The 22,877-nt window shown below is 39.9% G+C and overlaps 1 protein-coding gene across 2 annotated transcripts in view; it reads left to right on the forward strand.

The window, feature by feature from the left end:
- slc49a4 (solute carrier family 49 member 4) overlaps positions 1 to 16,696 on the forward strand; it is a 61,718-nt gene extending 45,022 nt beyond the window's left edge. Inside the window, exons 8-9 of one of the 2 annotated variants that reach the window (XM_028435321.1) lie at positions 1,451 to 1,633; positions 15,235 to 16,696. In XM_028435321.1, coding sequence (XP_028291122.1) covers positions 1,451 to 1,633; positions 15,235 to 15,350 — 299 coding nt within the window. In that variant the 3' untranslated portion in view covers positions 15,351 to 16,696. Of the gene's footprint in view, positions 1 to 8; positions 466 to 1,450; positions 1,634 to 15,234 lie in introns of those variants that run through there. The other variant, XM_028435322.1, reaches the window with a different exon arrangement.
- The last annotated feature ends 6,181 nt before the right edge of the window (positions 16,697 to 22,877 follow it).

Raw genomic sequence — 22,877 nt, forward strand, 5'->3', positions numbered from 1 at the left:
TGCTGCAGGCGACTCGTCACTTCATTTCTTACTGTTTCAAGCTGCCACAGCTGAAGAAAACCTCACAGTCCAGAACCAGACAGCATCTAGCACCCTCCCCACCTGATGCTCCTCCAGCACCTCCAGTTTCTCTTCAGAAAGGGAGTGACTCACATGGACCAGAGGTGCAGCCTGATGGCCTGATGGAGGAATATGGAGCACTGTCAACTGTTCAGGATGTGATGATGGAATGAATGTGGAGCCAAATACAGCATTAGGGATTGAACGACTTCATAAATTGAAAGGTCGACTTTATGTGCATACTAGTCGAGTCGTCGATGACGTCACCGGCTTTGGTGAAGGAAGCCAAAGCTACCGTAAAAACAGCTCAAAGAAAGTCTAAACGCCTGGTGTTCTGCTAAAGTCTGTGACCCGAAAAAATCTGTGAACGCTACGACTTTTCGGCGGTAGAGAAGAAGAGTGCTATGTCAACTGCCTAAACTTCTTCGTAGCTATTAAGGAGCTATTTACTTCACCTTATTGCGCTCCGGTGGCTGAAGTAAATGCAGACTGGAGAAGAATTACAAACGTGTTTAAGGCGGAGTAAATGTTCGCCGAGAAGCCGCGGGGGTTGGAACTGTCGCCACCTGCGGTCACATATTTTTTCGGGTCACAGATTTTGGCACTACAGCGGTCTTCCCCGGCTAATGGAGCCTCCGTCCTGTGCTGCCGATATTTTCCAGATCTGCTAAAAGCAAAACGAAGTAACTTTTTCACCTTAATAACTCCTTCTCATAGTCCCTGTGAGGGTAATATAAGTGTTAATTGGGTGATTGGGGGGGTCTTTCACCCCCCCTGCTGTCTCTGGCCAGAAAACAGCACTTGCAACTTTCCTGCCTCCGACCCGGTGGTAAGATGTACTGCTTTACGGCATCCCAATACAAACTAATGGTGCGTTCTCACTTCAATCGCCCGTGATGAGTCGCTTCAACACAGTGGTGCTTTTTGGTCACTTCATTGCTCCAGTGAAGTCAGGGCTGATTTTGCATAAAACGGGCCCTTATACAACATTAGATTGGTGATTGCAATCTTATACAGTACATTATTAATTACTCATAGCTAATTGATGGCTTGGTGAAAGCAAAGTTTCTCGGCTCTTGTGAGAAAACTTCATCTGAACATGTATAGAAATGTGTGAGTTGTGAGCCTGTTGTTGTTTAGGTTTCTTTCTTTCTTCAGGCACCTTCACTTTATTGTTTCTGTTTCCAGTAAATTGCCACCTCAGAGGATGGCATTTTCAAAGGAAAGTTGGTTCAGGAAGAGGCTGTGTCATAAATCTTAGCACAAGGAATAAAGGGTGAAAGTATGTGCAAAGTGACATAAATCACAGCTGTGGCTTTTAGAAAATTGTTAGGTTAAAATAAAATTTGTTTACCTTTTGTTTCCCGGTTTGTTTGTTTTCCATCTGCAGCCATCCTCTACACCTCCTGCATCCTGATTGGAATTTTTATCAACAGCAGCGTGCCAATATTCTTCGAGCTTTTCATTGAAACGGTCTACCCAGTCCCCGAAGGCATCACCTGTGGAGTTGTCACATTTTTAGGGAACCTGGTCACAGGACTACTCCTGTTCTTCCTCACCTTTTACTGTACAGGTAAGATATACAGTTTTTGGAGCATTTGGCACATTACCCAGACCTTTTAACAGCACAAACTCCAGTGTTTGAAATGGATATTTGAAAGCAATAAAACCTGCGAGGGAACAAGCTCTGCAATGGGTTTTTGAAGAGGCCTTCAGTAGAGGGGAGCCCATGTAATCTGCTTCTGTTGTACATTAACAAAAGAGCAAATCTGTTTTTCTTTTTTGTTTTATTTTTAAACACAAAAAAAGAAGCACTTTTTTCCATAATAATGCATGTGTCCCCCACTTTCAAGCTGTGATGTTTCAGTGTTTTAACCTATTTTTTTAAACACATATTGCAATGACAACTAATTACCTCATCAACATTCTATTAAATGGTTGTTTTTGCCTTTACAAGAACTTTATAAATCATCAAAGACACTAAGAGATGGAAAAAATGAATTTGTCACTTTGTTGTCAAGATTGACAGTGATGATTAAAATGTTTTTATTTGAATTTATTCTAGCAGCTAAAAATGAAGAAATATTGATCTTTGTAAACTGTGATTCTTCTGACAGGCATTGTGTTTTTTTGAATTCTTTGAACCACGTAGTGTGTCAGTAGAAAAGTGATCACACATCAGACAGTAATGTTCCCAAGTGTAGACAGACAGGACTGTCAGTAACTATAGCAGGTGAAGAATATATGATGTTTTCACTGCTCAACATTTCTGTCACCGAGTGATAAAATGCTCATTGTTGGTTGAAGCCGTTTGTGTTTGCATCACTTCAGTTTTTAGTTCCACTTTTGACGTTTACACCTGGGCTTGTTTTTGAGGGGTGTGTGTGTGTGTGTGTGTGTGTGTGTGTGTGTGTGTGTGTGTGTGTGTGTGTGTGTGTGTGTGTGTGTGTGTGTGTGTGTGTGTGTGTGTGTGTGTGTGTGTGTGTGTGTGTGTGTGTGTGTGTGTGTGTGTGTGTGTGTGTGTGTGTGTGTGTGTGTGTGTGAGAGAGAGGGAGCCAAAGGGATTCTTCTGTGCTTGGATGAATCCTGACAAGTACCCTGTGACAGCCTGGCAAAGATCAAGCGCAGATGATTGAGGCTTTCACTGTTTTCTGCTTTTACTTGAGAACTTGCAGTTGTTTAATAAGGATGACGCATTGACATTTTGTTGTCAAAGAATCCTCACAGCTGCAGACATCACAATATGAGCTACTAGATAACATTGCACTGGCAAATTACTACCTACTGGCTTTGGGCAAATAACTCATCGCTGAATCCGAATTCCATTAAAAGCACAATATGTCTTTCGCTACGAAATTTGTTTTTCTGCACTGCCCCAGTAAAGCAAACTGTGCTTCATCAATAATTAAACAATTCATGGGATTTTACTAAGCATGTATTGCAGCCAGATAGTGTTTGCTTCGGCTTAAGTCTTTGTGTTCAGGAACTAGAAGAACATTCCACAGGATAATGAGGCCCATCAGAGCCTTATGAGGATGGAGAATTAGACATTAAACGGCTTTTCATAGCTACAAAGCATATTTAATTTACTGGTGACTTATTCGACTTTGCTGTAGTAAAAATAAATAGTATCAGAGTGGCTGCTTGTAATAGTTCTGATGAGCTGTGTTGGTGGTTTAATATGCAGCTAATTGTGCCTTTTTGGTGCCACAACGGTCATTGTTTTTGTAGCCCACTGTGGAAGGAAAATCATTTTGATCATGTTGTCCTAATATAGACCTTTCTTATATATGATGATACTCTTGGTAATGAGAAAAAAAACTTAAAAGTTGACTTTTGAAGTACCTTTTTGTTCCATGTGGGCGACCGTGGATCAGGTGGTAGAGGGTCGTCTTCTGATCGAGAGGTTGGGGGTTCGATCCCAGTACCTGACTATGTGTCGAAGTGTCCTTGGGCAAGACACTGAACCCTAAATTGCTCCCAGTGGTTGACTACCGCCTTGCATGGCAGTCCTGTCCCACTGGTGTGTGAATGTGAGAGTGATTGGGTGAATGAGCTGATATGTAAAGCGCTTTGAGACTGCTTCAGTGTGGGGGTAAAGCACTATATAAAATCAAGTCCATTTACCATTTACCATGTATACAAGATCAGTTATCACTAGATTACAGGGCAAGGTCAAAGGTCAATACATTATAAATAAGGGATGCACCGAAATACAAATTATTGGTGAGGAAACTAAAAGCTGAAATAAATTTTTTTGCCAATTATTAGTACTATTGCATTTATGGCTCTAACTGTGTACTAACTTCACTACAATGAAGGCATTGCAATTGCATGAATTAATATGAATGCTTTAAAGAATCAATCAGTTTAAAAAATGGATTAAATATTTATTTACCAATGACATTCCAACAATGCACAATGTGATAAAATGTTGACTTCACTCCACTCATGTACATCAAATAATAATGAACACGTCTAAAACTGACTGGGCTACTAAAATATAGTCTAATTAAATATGTTTGTGTATGTAACTTCTCTGCTATATCACAGTGAAGTCTGTGACATGAGCTGCAGCACTGAACAGTGTCTCACTGTCAGCACTCTGCTCTCCTTCTCCTGCCCTGTGCACGTCTTTGCCTCCAAGCGGGTTCTCCTGAAAAGTGAAACTATTGTTTTAGTGACAGGGTCCCGTCTCCCTGTGAGATCATGTTGTTCTCTGCATCCATCGCAGCCTGGATCATTTCTTGTGTGCGCTGCTTTATTCTCACCTCCAAGAAATGATCTTTATAACGCCAATGAATAGGGCTGCTCAATTAATCGAAATTTGATTATGATTACAATTATTACACCCAACGATTACAAAATAACAATCGAGAAAAAACAATTATTAGAAAAAAAAAAAAAAATCTGTATATATAAATATATATATTTTTTACACGTTTTATTCGCGAAATAAAACAAACCCACTATTTTGGACATCTACAAATAATAAAGCTTGGCACACACATGTCATTAATACAAACTTTGAGTTGTTTAATCCACCCACATGCAAGCTCCTCTCCTCCGTCCCGCCCCTCTCAAAGCCAAAGCGAGCCTGCAGGCCAACACGAGGAAAGTTGTTGCTTGTGGTCTTGAAACAAGGCAGGAGAAACGCAGCAAAAACGTAAACAAGCAAGGCAAGTCGAATTATCTTCTATGGGAACACTTTGGGTTTGATGATGAAGACCTAGAGCAATGACACATGAAGTGTTTCGTTTTGTGCAAAAGTGAACATACCTGATTTTAGTGTTTGAAGGATTTTATTTATATTTAAAGAATATGTTTTATGCTTTTTTTTGGTTGACAAATAATCGTGATTGTCATTTTTTTCTATAATCGAGCAGCCCTACCGATCAATGACAGTTGCGATGAAGTGCCGAGGATCTGAATAGATCTCAGTGAAACATGTGGCGGGTTAGGGGTATTGGCTCTACTCGGCTCGGCTCTACTCTCTTTTTGCGTGTTTCCACTGGGAAAAAGTACCTCTTCTGTGGTACCTGGTGGTGCCTTTTTTAGTCTCTCCTTTGTTGAGGTTCCTAAAAAAGCAGCCCTGGTCTAGTGAAAATGTGATGTAGACGCAATCTCGTGAGGAGTCTGGCAGTTTTGCACTTCAGCTTGGTGCTCAATGGAAACACTCTGGAAAAACAGTATTGGGTCCCGAAAGTGAGGAGTGCGGAGCCGTGTAGAGCTGATATCGCCAATGGAAATGTGCCATAACAGTGAACTTTTTATTGTTTTCACTCCATGGTCAGGTTGGCCCATATGCAGACAAGCACATGCTGGCCGTGGTGTTTGCTCACGTCATCTCAACATCCTGTTTCAGCAAGGTTGTTTCGGAGAGAAAAGTGTTTCTGTGGCCGAATCTTTGGTGCATCACTAATATAAATGAAACAACTCATCATAATGCAGCACCTTTACATGCTGCTACTAAATAGTAGAGAACGAGCACTTTCTCAATCAGGATGTTTAAACATTATTGAAATAATGATAAGGCTATAGCTTATGTTTCAAAAAGTCTCCCGTCCCATCTCTAATTGAGCATCATTGTATTCTCCTGCAGAGATCTCCCCTGCAAAGATTAATTTGATTGTTATGTAAATTCCCATTGGAGGTCTTCTAGTGGCCTGTCTTGTTACTCTAATTTCCTCTCTGGAGTCCCATAATGGATGTGGCAAATATTATGCAGACTTGCATTGATATGTTCAGCATGTGCTTCCACATTTAAAAACCCCTCCCACTTAATGCTGTTGTACCTGACAATGTCAGCCTTCAAAGAGTTTAATATTTATTTGGGTGGATTTTGTCTTGGTTGGTTGGTCTATGATTTCACCTCTTGGTCTGTTTTGTTTTGAGGGAGAGGTAGAGGGAGTTTGGATCAGTGAGCTCTAACTGGCCTCTGTCATGTTGTCAGATCTCCTGAAGTCTCTGAACCATGTGACTGAGAAACATGAATACAGCCTCCAGGCCACATATCCGTGGTTGTTATATTTGTTGTTGAACTAAACGGTTTGGAAAAGGGGAGGATAGCAGCGAGTATTAGATTTGTATGAATGGAGTTAAGAGACAAATGGTTCTGCACTAAGAAATAATCACTGCACCTCTAAAGTTCCATTAGATTTCAGGATGTTTTTACAAAATCACTTTTTCACTCCCTTTAAAGAGTGCGGAGGGGCTTTTGAAAGAAAAAAAACAAGAGCTCTTTTTTTTAGCTTTTCCCAATCCCACAGCCGTCGACATCTCTATTATCGGAGGTATTTTTGCTCAGAGAGATAGACTAAATGATTTACTGTGCATTACCCTCAAGCACACACAGAGGATGCTCATAGTTAAACTTATCCCAACCTACAAAGGGAAGTATGTACCATCCATTTGATCAACAAAAAGCTTTTCTGCATCTACAATAAAGATGAAAAGGTCACATTGTGATGGATGATCTTGTTCTTCTCGTCTCGATTGGGCTGACCCTGGGAGACTCAAACAAAGGCCACAGCAATAAAAAGTAAACTGGGCTTCATCACTAGCAACACTGCAGTGACCTCAATTAGGGCTGATTAAGGCCATAAGATGTCCGTGGGCACACATTTCTCTCTTCATATATAGGGATGGTTTCACTGATGGAGACAGCCATTATAATAAGTTGTTTAAATGATAAACTGTCCAATGGCAGCACAATTGTCCTCTGAATATGATCGCATAAGTGCAATGAATGAACCCCCGTACAGTTCATGGAATCAGTGATAAGGTGTATTATAGCTCACGATGGAAGCAGAATGGAATATAAAAGACCCTCAACAATAATAATCTACTTTAAGATTAGAGAAATGGTCATTTCATGACCCACAGGTAATTTTGTTGCAGGGAACTGAACTGGTTTCTGAACAATTTTGAAAGTAAAGTCTATATTCATTATTTTCCACCTTATTTTAGTTCCCGGTATTTCATGCAATATCACCTCACTCTGCGGCGAGACATTCAATTGGAATTATTCCGTGTAAGCCCCAAACTAAACATCTGCTAGTGTTTTGCCACCAATTTCATACTGTGAAAAACACCACAAATGTGTTGGGAAGTCACCTTGGCAGAGTTTTGGGGGCAAATGCAAGAAATTACAATAAGAATGATATATCACTTATTTTCATTCGCCTTCGGTCTATTCTCCCGTCTAGACTTAAGCGCTTTTTTGAGCACCTGCAGTTATGTTCTTCTCTCCCTCCACGCGTGAGGAAGCCAAAAGCATGTAGACTGTCAATGGAGGAGGTCTGATGGAAATGAGGCGGTTATGTCATTTGTTTGGGATGTCTAGAAGTCCCGGAACATGGAGTTTTCCCAACGCTTGTAAATGTCATTGAAATCTGTGAGAATTATTAAGCGCCCTTTTAATTTGAAACACCTTTTGATAAACAATGTCACAGGTTGATTTGATCAGATTATTGCAGATTAAGGATCGGACACACATTTCTATCTGAGTCACAGTTAAAATCTCTCTTTTTCTCCTCATATTAACGGCAGATTTGTATGTGCAAAAAGCGTGATTTCATTATCTCCTTACATTTCTGCATTCAGAAATGATCGGCACGCATCATCATCATCATCTGTCACCAATACGGTACCTGCTCTAAAGCGTGATGCGCTGCAGGGAGGAAATAATCCCTGTAGATCATCCTGCTTTGAGAGGAGACGGAGCTGTTTGCAGTGAAACAGAAATATTGGCTTCCTACATAATATGCAGTTTTACATAGAAATTGTTTAATGCCTTATCCATCCGGTATCCATCCATCCCTTTCTGGTATCCACACACATTTCACCAACCTCTATATATGACAGCTTGTCTCACGTATTATTTATTTTGTAGTGGATCAAACTGTAGCTTTACGTTAAGTCTACACACCCATGTTCAAATGGCAGGTTTTTGTGATATAAAAAAATGACACCAAGATAAATAATTTCACAACTTCTTCCACCGTTAATGTGACCTATAACCTGTACAATGCAATTCAAAAACAAACTGAAACCTTAAAAGGGGAAAAATAAAAAGCACCTTTGGCTTTTATTACAGCACTCAGTGTTTTTGGGTAAGAGTCTGTCAGTGTGGCACATCCTGATGAGACAATATTTGCCCACTCTTCTTTACAAAATCGCTCCAGATTTGACAGATTGCGAGGGCATCTCCTGTGTACAGCACTCTTCAGATCACCCCACAAATGTTCAATGGGATTCAGGTCTGGACTCTGGCTGGGCCATTCCAAAACCTCAATCTTACTCTAGTGAAGCCATTATTTTGTAGATTTGACTGTGTGCTTAGGGTCATTGTCGTGTTGAAAGATAAAGGCCAAAGGTTTTGTGCCAACACTGCCTAGTATTTGGAACTGTTCATAATTCCCTCCACCCTGACTAAGGCCCCAGTTCCAGCTGAACAAAAACAGCCCCGAAGCATGATGCTGCCACCACCATGCTTCACTGTAGGTATGGTGTTCTTTTGGTGATGAGCAGTATTGTTTTTGCACCAGTTATACCTTTTGGAATTATGACCAAAAATTTCAACCTTGGTTTCATCAGACTATAACACATTTTCCCACATGCGTTTGGAAGACTTCAAATGTTTTTTGCAAAATGAAGCCGGGCTTGGATGTTTTTCTTTGTAAGATAAGGCTTCCGTCTTGCCACCCTACCCCATAGCCCAGACATATGAAGAAGACGGGAGATTGTTGTCACATGTACGACACAGCCAGTACTTGCCAGAAATTCCTGCAGCTCCTTCAATGTTGCTGTCGACCTCTTTTTAACCTCCCTGACCAGTTTTCTTCTTGTCTTGTCATCAATTTTGGACGGACGTCCTGTTCTTGGTAAAGTCAGTTGTGCCATATTTTCTCCACTTGATGATGACTGTCTTCACTGTGTTCCATGTTATATTTAATTCCTTGAAAAGTATTTTGTACCCTTCACCTGACTGATATCTTTGAACAATGAGATCCCTCTGATGCTTTGGAAGCTCTCTGTGGACCATGGCTTGTCCTGGAAGATGTGGCTACAAAAACGTCAGGAAAAGCTACTAGAACACCAGAACTTTATTTGGGGTTAATTAGAGGCATTTTAAATGGTGACAGAAGTGTGCGGACTCCAATTTAACATGAGTTTGAATGTGATTGGTTAAATCCGAACACAGCCTCGTCCCCAGTTATAAGAGCGTGCACACTTTTACAACCTCATTCTCTCACTTTTTTATTTTTACTTCACCTCCCTGAAAGGTTTCAGCTTGTTTTTCAATTGCATTTTACAGATTATAGGTCACATTAAAGGTGGAAAAACTTGTAAAATTATTTATCTTGGTGTTATTTTTTTATATCACAAAAACCTGGCTTGTGAACAGGGGTGTGTAGACTTTTTATATCCACTGTAGTATGTAAATAGTTGGATATCACTGTGGCAACGTGGACAGAAGTCTGCGTCTGTTTTAATTAATTGAGCAGCAGCAGGTGTGGCACAACTCGGCTGAGCACAGAGCAGCTCCACGACGCACAAGTCTGTGTGCCTTAAAATGTAACTAAATCCATATTTCTAGTGCAATATAATGTTTCATCTTATCGGGGCGCTGCATTTATTCCAGGGTTAGAAGTGTGTAAAAGGAAAACAACTTAAGTAGACGGGAGAATGCGCGTAAGGCCAGATTTAAATGACAACGCCCACATTTCAGAGCCGCTCGACCCAGAGTGCGTAACTTCAGGCCAAAGGGGGCGTATGCTTACCTTAGAAATGCTACCCATCATTTAATAATAATAATAATAATTTAGTTTAGATTTATATACCGCTTTTTTCTTGAGAAACCATTTTTTTATTGACATCAGTCACATTTTCACTTCAGGAAGTATTAATGAAGAACAGCAGCAGTAGTTTAGAATGTAAGAAATAAAGATGGAAAGGTTGTCACGTTCAAAAGACAAGGATGACTGAGTGAATGTCTTGAAAATAACGTTAGAGTAGAGTTGCATCTGTACCCGAAAGGAAATCAGATTCTGGATGAAAACTTTGCTTCACAAATGGAGGGATGCAAAGGCTCTCCTTTGGTCATGTGATCACTAACATACAGTACTTCATATGTCATCATACAATTAGTTTCATCTAAAATGTAAAATATTTGCAGAGGTCATACAAACATTAAACAGAAATCATCACCCATGAGGTAAGAACCATTGGACTAATGGTTTAGGTTTTCTGAGTTTTAAAACCATTTGTCATGAACAGGTTAAGGAAGCAGACTTGTAACCCAAGGGTTGTTCGTTCAATCCCCATCTTGAGAAAGGCACTACCCCTAACTGCTCATCAGCATTGCAACCTAAAATGAGGCCGCAAGCCAGTGTCCTCCATGTGCCGGTCCCATTTCCGGATAAAAGCAGAGGAGTGTGTCTGGAAGAGCGTCGAACATAAAAACCTGTGGTGACCCCGGAAGGGATCGGCCAAAACCAAAGAAAAAATGTTGAATTGCCTTGCTCAAATACTCAATTATCCCATATTTACACGATGGTTCATTAATACATCTTGGTTCAAAATCACATAGAGATCAGAAGGCCGTCTCAAACTTTAAACGGACATTTCTTTGTTTAGAGAAGATTTCAGAAGTTTGGACGAGACCAAAGGTCAGGTAAACACAACTCCATTAACCTGCTTCCCTGCCGGGTCTCCTGCTGTCTGGCTCCTGATTAATGAGGAGCCTTCAGGAGTCTGGACTTCACTCCACAAACACTCACCTCAATCTCCTCTTATTCCTATTCCCTACCCTTCTTTTACTCCAGTTCATTCTTCTCTTTAATTACACAAACGCATTGACCTGCAACCTCTCTCCCCCTGCACAAGATGCTCCACCAAGTATATGAGGTTTGGGCCAAAGCTAGAAATTTAAGGCATCAAATTAATCTTGCTTTAAAGAGGCTGTTGCTTTCACTAGAATTGAACATACCAATATTTGCACAACCCATGCCCGGTTCCCCTGCTGCATGTTATCACCTTTTCTTTTTGATTTCATTTGTTCTTCTTGATTATCAGCACTCAAACATCTGCCAGGTTTTCTGGTCCTGATTATAAGTCACGTCCTCCCCATGCTGAGTAAACTCCGTAGAGCACCTCAAACACCTGGGACTTTGCAGCACTTGCCATGAGACGTCCATCCCCTCGCCCAGAGCTTCCTAATGCATTTGAATTAAGCCGAGTATCGATTAGTGTCTCGTCCAGACTTAGCGTTTGTGTTCAGCTGTGACAGCCTGTTGGAAAAAGTGTGCACAACTCAAATTTGAGCGCATACATCAATGCAGCCGAGCTTGATGGTGTTTTTTCTTTCTTTCTATTTTAATGCAATTGCTGCTGAGTTGATAAACTGAGTGGTACGAGGCTTCTATCTGCCCTCCAAATTTAGCATGATTGCAGACAGCTGTAGATCCTTTTCTATGGTTAATGAAGCCTGAACCTCATTCTGCACCATGTTTAGGTTCAAGTTTGGGTCAATGACAACTGGGAACACTGCTTATAGCATTGAATTATTCACAATCCTTATATTAAATGGCACGAGAGGCTTCTCTCCCAGGTAGTATGTCAGTTATTTATATTGATTAACCATTAGTTGTTGTGATGCACATACATCAGTCAATGTCACTTTACACTCAATCTCATTAGGTTTCTATTTGTGTAGAGTCTGCTCACTTTTAACTTTGAAGGAACGTGCTATCATTGTGTTGTGAGGCATGGGTTCAACTCCTCCCAGGTCACTTGCTTGTTTACAACTAGAAAATGAAAATCCTTCCTAGGTGGTAACAAGTTCAACTGCCATTTAGCATCTTGTAATAACTATAAATTAACTCTTTCACAGTGGCCACGGTTAAATTGTTTTTTTAATTTGGAGTTAATATTCTCTACTTCCACTATACAGGATGCTGAGTGGAAAATAACTTTATAATGATCCACGCGTCATTAGTGAAGTTCTAGTGCTACACACACACACACACACACACCCCCATATCTTTAGTTAGCTGGGTTATCTCCTCCATAGATAAATAGTTCTTTGCTCTGACATCATTACCCAACATAGTAGAGAAGCTAACGTTTGCAAGTTAGCTGTGATCAGCTGTGTGCTGATGGTTGTCCGATTGAAATATCCGCAAAGTTTGTCAAACTTTGTCAACAGACTGAAGAAGTTTTTATAGAGCCGTCATCTCACAGCATCCATACCTGCTCCATGCTGCAGAGATCACACAGCAAAAGCTTTCTTACCGGTTCTGGCTCCAGCTCCTCCTCCCGCGCCCGTGACCGACGCAAATAGGTTTTTTCATATTTACATTGGGGCTTCAGGGAAAAACATTGGGTTTTAAATAATAAACCTGCAAAACTAAGAAGTAACTTTGTGTTATCCATTGATTTTAACAATGTACTGTACCTGTAATCCGATTACCAATTTTTTAAACTGTAACGGATTACAGTTACTCATATTTTGTAACGTATTATCTAACGTCGTTATATGTAATCCATTACTCCGCGAGACTGTTAATACTTCTGTGTGAATGTCCGCATGTTTATGCTTCCGTCCATCCACTCTTTTCTTTATTTTCATGTTTTTTAGATACATGGTCTCAGCTTAAGTTCGGGAATTAACTTAAAGTTGAATTAAGTGTTAACAACATCGAGCAATTATTTCATTTTTAATTCAAAACGTAATAAACCAGCCACCTAATTCTGATTTAAGTTTAATTCAGAATTACATTCGCATTTGGAATTAAGTGTTTAAAAGGTCAGTTTAAAGAGGATTTCACCTTTATTCTGAATTAGGCATTAAAGCTAACATGTAAACTTGGCCAGTGTCATAGACAAACTGTGGCCCATCTTTCTGTGTGGAATTTTAAATATATTATTATTTGTTCAAAATTAAAATTATTACCCTAACCAGTGGTTCCCAATCTTTTTGTGCCCAAGGCACCCCAAAGTAAAAATCTGAAGGCACACCTATTGTGTAAAATAGCCTTTATAACACGTGTTATCACTCATATTATGTACAATATCTGTAAATGTGCATAATTATTTATTAATGCCAAATAAAATGTGACAATAACAAATATATTACGCATTAAATATTTATTAACAAAATATTAAAAATACAGAGTTTGCCTCTGTATTATGAAATGAGTGCATACAAAGTTGTAAATTACAAAAATGTTAATTTTTGTGTAGTTATATATTGCAATAATTAGGACCCTATAAAATCAGTCTTATTTTTTTTTCCAAATTCCGTTTTGTTTTTTCCTTAATTCCGTGTTTTTGTCATTATTTTTTTTAAATCAAAAATGTTTGTCAAAAATAAAGTACAATTACAATACAGTTAAAAGGTAGATATAAGTTGTGGTGACATGGATTATTCTGACTGCTCCTTTTTAATTATTTACATGTCATTTAAAGATGTATGAGAATAGCATTAATGTCATCCATCTGCAAATTTCCCTCAGGGATCAATGATATACTGACTCTGATCAGGTTTATTGATTCAGTTTTGATGAACTTGATTTAAATTAACCTAATTTAAATGATCCTGATGACATAATTCCAGACCGTAATAATTAAACATCAACAAATGGACACAAGGAAGCATCAGTTATTTCACTACTAGGGGCCAGAATATTTTTACAGATGAGAAATGGATGGAGCTTCATAGACACAGCAAAGTTAAGCGTGCACTGGTCGGCTCTGATTTTAGGAGTCATTGATGAGTTGTGTAGTTTTTTGGCAGTTTGTTTCTGGTGGTTTAGACGCTGTTTAATGTGGCCAGGATGGGAGAGGGGCACACGGTGACGGAGTTTCAAGCCAATTTTGTCAATTTTTGCATTCAACAGTAGATTCTGTTTTAATTGGTCGATTTCGTGATTCCGGTAACGTGGATTTTATAGGGCCCAAAATAATAATGTATGGTTGTCACAAAATCTCACGGCACACCCGGACTTGCCTCACGGCACACCGTTTGGGAACCACTGCCCTAAAGATATATTTGGTCAACTCTACAAGAGCCTGAGTTCAATGAATAAAATCTTGACTTACTATAATAAACAACGCTGGGAAAAAGGAGCAAATATAAACCTTTCAGAAGAAAATTGGCTGCAAATTTGGAAGAATCAGTACACAAGTTAACACAACCACACATTCTCTGTTATAAGATTAAACTGGGCTTTAAGCCTTTATTCGTCATGTATATATGTTGTTACACATATATATTGAAATTTGTCCTCTGCAATTTAACCCATCCCTGGGGAGCAGTCGGCAGCCATTTTTCGGCGCCTGGGGAGCTTTTTGGGGGTTAAGGGACTTGCTCAATATCCCACAGTTGAACCGGGAACCCTCTGATTACAAGGCCAGTGTCCTTAACCACTTGGCCACCACTCCCCTTCAGCAGGATTTTTGGCTGGAAGAATTTGATGCGTTTCTTTGTCACCCCAAATCAAAAATCTAAATTGAGTGGTTCACAAGTTTGCTGCTGGAGGGGGTGTGGGGTGGATTCCGTAGGTTATGTTCATATTTTATGGTCCTGCCCAGACATGGAAAACTTCTGGGGAGAAGTGGAACAGCTGATCAAGAACTTTTGAAGGACTTGGTGGGAAAGAGACCTACCTCCTGAAAATGTTCAGAATAGCAAGTCAAAAAGCAATAACTAAGTGCTGGCACCAAAGAAACCCCCCCAACCTTAAGAATCTATATAAACATCATAAACTCGATCTGCAGCATGGAGAAAATGACTTTTACATTGAGGTTTCAAAAAAATAAAGGAGAGGGATACTAGAAAAATGGGATTGTCACAAAGACAATGAACAATACCTGTATCAAAAGCTATAGCATGCTACATAACTTTTGTGTTTATTTTATCTTTTTATCCATTCTTGTGCCTTTTTTTGTACAACCCAGTCCCCCGATTGTGTTATATTTTGTTCCATATTACAAAATATAAATAATAAAGTTAAAAAAAAAAATGTTGGTAATGACAGTCAATGACACTGCTCTTTGAAGCCATTAGTTTTTGGGGGTTTTTTGCATTGGAGATAAACAAAAGCACTTGTAGTAACGTGACTTTGATTTTCAGCTACATAAAAACTAATTCTTTTTCTTTCTCCTCAGACTTGTCATGGTTGAACTGGTGTCTAACTGGCTCCTGCCTCTTCAGCCTCGCCCTCATCCTCTTCTTTAGGGAGTCATACGACCGCCTTTACCTGGACATTTTTGTTTCTGTGTGAAGAGCCATTAGACTCACTTCAATAACTCACACACAAACGAGAGGAGAAGAGAGACAATGGGCAAGTGCAAATCCTGGGAGTTGTTCTTTCAGTGCAACATTTTATAACGTTTGTGTGTACATATGGGGAATTGGTATCTGTTGGAAGAAGAACTGTTTCTGTGTGATCAACTCGATGCCATTCAAAAGTATAACGCGTTGCCAGATTATGTTTTAGTTGTGATTCGTTTACATTTAAACAAACTCGGAAACCCTTTTCAGCTCAGCACAGCTCAACAGAAGTGTGCTGATCGCTGTCACTGACTCCAAAAGAGCATCAAGCGTGAGAAGATAAACAGGACAGCTTCATGGGGCCAGTCAGCAGGCCTGGCAGGCTGCACTGAACCACGGATGAACAAGGGAACGCAGGGGTTTTAAACAGCAGGCTGTGACTCATCGGGTAGACGTCACCGCCCTGACACTGTTAAGTGACCTGTGATATTACCTGTCACTGGGAGACAGGTGCTTATGTTGGGGGTTTATCACCCTCTTAAGATGAATAATATGCAAAAATGATCCACCATATTGAGGATTAAACACCTGCCAGAGAGAGCGTGGAGCAGAGATTCCTGTGCTTTTAGTATCAGCAGTGGGCTGCTCACTCTTTCTCAATGCTCCATTTTAGGGGTTTTTCCATCTGTTATGAAGAGGAACTTATGAAACAGTCTCAGTGCGGATGTCGATTAGTATTTATTTTATTCAGTCTTTACAGCAGCAGTGAGAAAAAAACCCCAATGTTGTCAGGAAACTGATTGTTTGGTGACATTTTCCATTCCTTTGCAGTTTTTATTGCCAAACTGTTTCTCGTCCACCAGCACATGGCCTGACACTAACGTAAGTTTACCAGTTAAAAGAAGTCACTGAAGGGAAGTTTGAGGAGGCACTTTAATGGATTCCTGACAATGGCTCAGCTTTTTAACCATAAAGTAACACAAGTGGAATGAGCTGCATCAGTCATCATGATGTTGTACCTGTTGGAATTACATTTTTTTTAATGCTGTGTAAGTTTGTTGTTTCTGTGTTTTAATTTCCTTGTTCTCTACAACATTTGTCCTGTTTCTCAACATGTTGCCTTATTTGCTCACTGCAGTGCATCCACCCTCTTCCTCTTCTACTCTGTGACATCCAATAATGTTCTGAATTATAGGTTTTATTAAATGTCACCATCTTGTATATTGTGGCCCTCATTACACTGCAGTGTCTGGGGGTTTGTATATTATTGTTCCTGTTCTGCGGAGAAAAAAAAAAAGAACAAACGTGGTTCTTGACCATTTTTAGCACCTTAAATAAACATTTTACATCAACAAAGCTGTTGTCTTCTTATTGTTTAAAGGGATTTTTATCCCATGTTACAAAGATGGCTCAACTGAAAGATATGTGAATGTTAAAGGTATCTGATGGTTTCCATGGTAACATAGACCTTCTTGCTTGAAGGTGTCTTCTTTGTTTAGCTGAAGGCATGTGTTGATCAGGTATTAAAGGTCCCATGTAATGCTATTTTTCACCCACCAAGCAGAAATTTACAATATTAATGCAAGTCAGTACAGTCGGTGATGTTTACAAAGATTGCATTGGATTAAGATATTGTTATTGTGTTGTCTCAGCTTCTCGCTACCATGGACGGCACAAACTCGGACTCATGGTTACCGGTAATTGACTTTATCTGATATTTTAAACGCAACATTTATTTGAAAATGTAATATTTAGTTTAATAGTGATACTGCCTTTATCAAGCTTTCTGGGTTGTTTCTGACCCCATGTGGTTGGGACAGCCTCGTAAAATGTTCACCTTATATTTTACCTTGCCATAGCAACAAGTGTGCTTGGTTACTTACACGGAAATCCTTTGCAATGAATGTAGCTGGCACTGCTAAATAAATTTGTTTTTAAGCTGTGGCAGATAAACAATTAAAGGTCCCATATAATGTTATTTTTCACCCATCTCCATTTGTTCTAAGAATGTAAAAACATAGTATTTGAGGTTTATTTTCCCAAACTCACCTGTTTTCCAGAGTTTTAGCCTCTGAAAAGTCACTTTCTGAGCAACTCTACACAAACAGGCTGATTTGCATCCTATTTGTGCATATTCATGAGTAGGCGCGTCTATAATCGGGACACTGACTTCCTCCTCACCACACGGTGACGTAGGGCCAGAGGACGGCCCACCCTCCTCACACCCACTCCGGAGCGGAGCTCATGTTGCTTTATAAAAACAAAACGGAGCGTGGGGGCGGGGCCTTCACCAGTACATACATAGACTGTAGAAAATACATACATAGCACTGCGCGAAGGATGCTGAAATGCTCGCCTTCATGGGCGTGTCTGTTAACATGGCAATCACGACAGAGAGCTTCCTGGAGGTGCGGCTTCTCCAGCTCAGTGCTGCGTCAAATTCGTCATCAAAGTGGGAACGCGTCATCAAATTGTAGCGAGGTGTTTGGGCTCACCCTGCAGTAAGAAAGGAGCAAATCACCCTCTAACGATTGAGGGAATCAATGAAAAAAACACTTTGGACATGTGTGTGAAGCCCTAATAGTACTTATGATGTTTAAAGCACAGAAATGTTCATTTAGCGTAACATGGGTCCTTTAAGATGGGTGATAGTAGCATCCAAATGCTGCTCCAACTGCCATTTTCAAAGTAAAAAACGTCATAAGGTCGAATTAACTGTATGATGCGTAGCTAAGCACGACATCTTTGGATTGCATCGCTATAAAATCTCCAAAATTGTGATTTCATATTTGAAGGGTAAAAATTGGTGTCAATGACTCCAAAGACATTTGACATTAAATATTTATCAGCGTTTTATTATTCACCTGAATGGTTCTGTTTTGCTTTCATGCTTAAATGCTCTTTTTCAAACTAATTCTTGCATTTTTTGCAGTTTTTTTTACAGTTGACCTTTTCCAATTAGACGTTTATATGTTACTTTAGTACAGATTAAATGCATGCACAGCTGTTCAGCCTAAGAACATGATTTTTATCATGTGTTTATTCATCAACTTGGGATTTAGAATATATGATGATATAAGTCTTCCACTACATTCATACACTCATTCTTAGAACTATCTTTAGTTTTTTACACTGAATCAAACACTAAAGGCGTAATTTCTGTGATATTTGATACTTGTACTTTTTTGAGTATTTTTCTAAATCAGTCATGTTACTTGTACTCAAGAAGTAAAGGAATTCATTACATTCCCCCACTCAACCATTACTCAGTAAATTATTATTTTTAATTTCCGTTTCACATGAATATAATCCATATTTTCTTAGTCGTGTCATTTTTGATCAACGTCCAGCCACATCGTTGGCTTCAGGTTGGGGTTTCTACCTATTATTTTGTTACCCACATGGCACATTTGGCATGGCCCTGTTTTAGAGTTAATAAATGTCGCTATACTTATAATACCCTGATAATCTTTGAAATTGAATTTATTAGTGTTATTTTATTGAAAAAAAAAGAAGAAAAAGAAACCTTTTATTTTATACAGATGCAAGGCAAGACAAATGTATTTGTATAGCGCATTTTACACACAAGGCTTTACATGATCAAAAGTGCTACAGAAAACATTCAACAGCTTAAAATCAATAAGAACTTTTAAAATCATCAGTAAAATCACTTAAAAATCAACAACCTGACCAAAAATCTTCCTCTAAATCATACACTGTTCTCTTCCTTTTTAAGTTAATACATGAGATGTTTACTGTGTGCAAGGAAACCGTGGTCAGATTTATTACCAACAATAAATGTGAGGGTGAAAGTACTTTGAGTAATATGCAATTGAGCTACTTTTTACTTGTACTTGACTATTTTATGTATGACTTACTTGTACTTGAGTACAATGTCAATCAAGTAACAGTACTTCTACTTGAGTCAATATATCAGTACTCTTTATGTAATGGGGGTTGGGGAGGTACTGGGGAAGTTTGAATGACAATGAATTGACCAAATGTTTATGGAGGGAGAGTAAAGCGACCGGGTGTGAGCACCTCTTAGTTACCTCTGATGGAGCGCTACCATATTCCGAGTCCAATAACAATGCCTCCTCTTGTAGCGCTGCAAAGTCATCACCTGGGTGTCAACGAGCATACACCTTTAGTGCCTGGGCCATTGGTCCTTCACACAGTCCTAGAAGCAACTGATCTCGCAGAGCTGCCATGGAGGGGGGGGGGGTCATCATGTCACCGTAGCCTGCAATGTAATTCACGGAGACGTAAAATAAAAGACCGGACAGTTTCACCCGGCTTCTGAGCACAGCTAAAAAATTGTGACCTTACAATAGAGATTTGTGTTTGGTCACCATAGAGGAAGCCAAGATAAGTAAAAATTTTCCGGGCTGCGTCTTTTTCATTATCATCTAAGACGCTGATTTGACGCTTAGCTTCACCGGCCAACGCTCCTAAAACAATGGCAACTTTTCGGGGCTCAGTCAGCTCTTGTGACCCCAACAACCCTTCAATTTATTCCTTCCAGTCATTAAGTTTTAACTCATCCCCTGGCCCTTTAAACTTGGGGAGCCAGGGGGCACCAGGATAAACAGGCATCATCATGGCTACTTCCTCCTCGGTAACAAGTGTGCTCGAGACCCAGGTCCTGTCGACAACGCCAGAAAATGTAATGGGGGTTGGGGAGGTACTGGGGAAGTTTGAATGACAATGAATTGACCAAATGTTTATGGAGGGAGAGTAAAGCTACCGGGTGTGAGCACCTCTTAGTTACCAAGGAGGACAGCAACTGCATTAGTCACAAATTTATTAAAAAGATTAAGGTAAAACAGATTAAAATGCCCACAAATTAAAATCAATGTATGCTAAAATCCATTAACGATGTGGGCTAAGGAACGAATAAAATAGGGGAAAAAAGTCACTGTCCTCAATAAAGTGCAATGTGCAGCTACGCCCAGGTCCTCCGCTCTCTCTTGTCCCAAGGCGGTAGATCCCTCTGGTCACAGGCTCAGGGTCCCCTGAAAATGCAAAACATAGGCCAGCACAGGGGTCCGAGACTACGTCCGAAGGAGGGGTATCGCCACGTCACTTACAGGGCAAGGCAGAGTTCCCCTCTGCGTGTATGTGGCTCTTAACACTCCGATCAGTCTCGATACTTCCCGCTGGCTCCAGCCCTCCACACGCTGGGACACCTACACAGAACAGCTACCGGCAGTCAAACGTCCCACAACAATATCCCCGATCTGACTTTGTCCAACAAGTGTTACTACGTTCCCATAGGGTACTCACACGGAAGGCAGAGTCCTCCTCTGCCCCTGCGTGTATATCACCTCGCAACACTTGTGATCCCGGCGTGCTTGTGGTCCCCGATGCGTGTGCCGTCCCGTGCCCTGGGAACCTGGAGGGCAGAGTCCTCCTCTGCCCCTGGGGAGGACCCACAGCTTCCCTGCTGCTCCTTCTCCCTCTGTGTCGTTTTTCCTCTCCCTCTCCTTCTCCTTCTCTTGTCTGCCCCTTTTGTTGTGCTCCAGCCACAGGTGCTGATTAACCTCAGGTGTGTTGATTAGCCTCAGGGGTTGGACATAGTCATGTGATGGGGTTGATCAAATGACAGCATGTGACTGGCAAGGTTCATAAAACAAAAGCTAAAAATGCACTGCAGAAATAAAACCAATACAAAACACACTAAAACACAGCACACAATACAAAATAAAATACCATTACACAGCAGGATCACATTTACACTTCTGCAAGTCACATAGTACATTATTTTTGTTTTAATCCACCTAAATATGAAGATACAAAGAGAACATGCAAACCCCAGGCTGAATGACAGTTTTTTGTGTGACACACTATAAATTAATTGAACTCTGAGTTCTAAAACATTTAGAAAAGCGTCGCCATTTGGGTGAAAAGTCCTTAAATCGCTGAACATGAACTGGGTGCTTCAGTCCAATTAGTCACACATTGTGTTGTTTTTTATCTTGGCACCTGTTTGGGATGAAAAGTTTCAAAGAATTAAAATGGCCAAGAGGAGACGTAAAGTTCCCTGATAGCAATAAAGAGGGAAGTCAGGCTCATGTGTGCAGATGAAGGTAATGAAGCTTAAACTCCTGAAGAAGCTTCGCTAACGCTGCAAAGAAAAATAGGGTTTCATCTTCATCAGGTGAGGCAAGTGTCACTAATGTTGTGACTCATCATCCTCTAAATCCTTTCCTGCTGTCCAAATGCAATATTGTTTTTTAACGCTGCATTCCTGCTACAAATGTGGCTTTTTCTCATGAGCCAGATGAGATAATGGAGGTTATTTCCTCAGACGTTACAAAGCTCCTCTGGAGCCACAGATGACATCATCAAAGTGATTACACTCGTGGTTTAGCAGAGCAGAGGTACTTGCCACAGTGAAACATATATTTGCATGTTGAGTTCATCTTTCAAACTGCATGATTTTTAATCATCTGTGACGTGATTTATTCGAATAAAAAATAAGCTGCAAGCACGACCAACGTTTCTGTGAAACAGCCACAAAGCATGACTTGAAGGGTTGTTGGATGATTTCTGTTCTAAGTGCCTTTGAGCAGCATATCGTGTTTCTCTCTTGGGATCTAAATCTCACCTAAAGCAGGAGTAGAGGAAGTTCTCATTGGAAACGTATCTCATAAAAACACTTCATCTTTTCCTGCTTTTGCCTCACTTTGGATCTTTATCAGGATTAATCTGATGACATGTGGGTGAGATCACTCCTTTAAATGAATCCTTCAGTGTGTGTGTGTGTGTGTGTGTGTGTGTGTGTGTGTGGAAACCAGTGTGGGTGTGGGAGGCGTCTGAGCTGGATGAGCTCATTCTCTGCTGTTGGAGATCTCCAGGGTGAATCTGCATGCAACAGTTGAAATCTTATTCTAATCTGTAAGACTGACTCTGCATGAGCATCAGGATGCTTGATATTAAGTATTAATCCATGCAGTTTATTTTCTAATATCATTATCATCTGTGGGTTTAGACTAGCCAAGATTTCCCTTTAAAAATATGAATTACAAAAAGCAATAAAGTCAAATCTGAAAACTGAAAAAAAAAAAAAGAAATCCTAAAATCATAGTGCAGCACCTAAAACTATACTGGTTATAAAATAAAGCGTTATACATTACAGTTAATGCACATATAAGCATTACTGTCTCTCAGTGCAGAGCTATGATAAAATGAGGGTTTGCTAAATAATATTTGGTATACATGTAACTAATCTCCCAATATTCACAAATGTATGAATTACTTTGAGCAGTTATTTGCTGAGACAGGGATTTCTAACAAGCCTCATCTGTGCATTCATTCCTAGATGGAGAAATATATTATGATTTCTTCAAAACATAGATACATATTTTATTCAGACACACACACGTAAGCACGGACTGATTTTTTGCTTTACATTGTTATCGTAATTTAAAGCCTTTATCAGATAAAGCCAGCGTAGGCCTCATAGATCAATAAATTGCAAATCATTTGCTTGAAAAAAGGTGCGAAAGGTTGAAGTTGTCGCTCAAAAGTTGGT

Source organism: Gouania willdenowi, chromosome 21 (genome assembly GCF_900634775.1).
Source record: "Gouania willdenowi chromosome 21, fGouWil2.1, whole genome shotgun sequence".
In the NCBI taxonomy this organism is placed as follows: Eukaryota; Metazoa; Chordata; class Actinopteri; order Blenniiformes; family Gobiesocidae; genus Gouania; species Gouania willdenowi.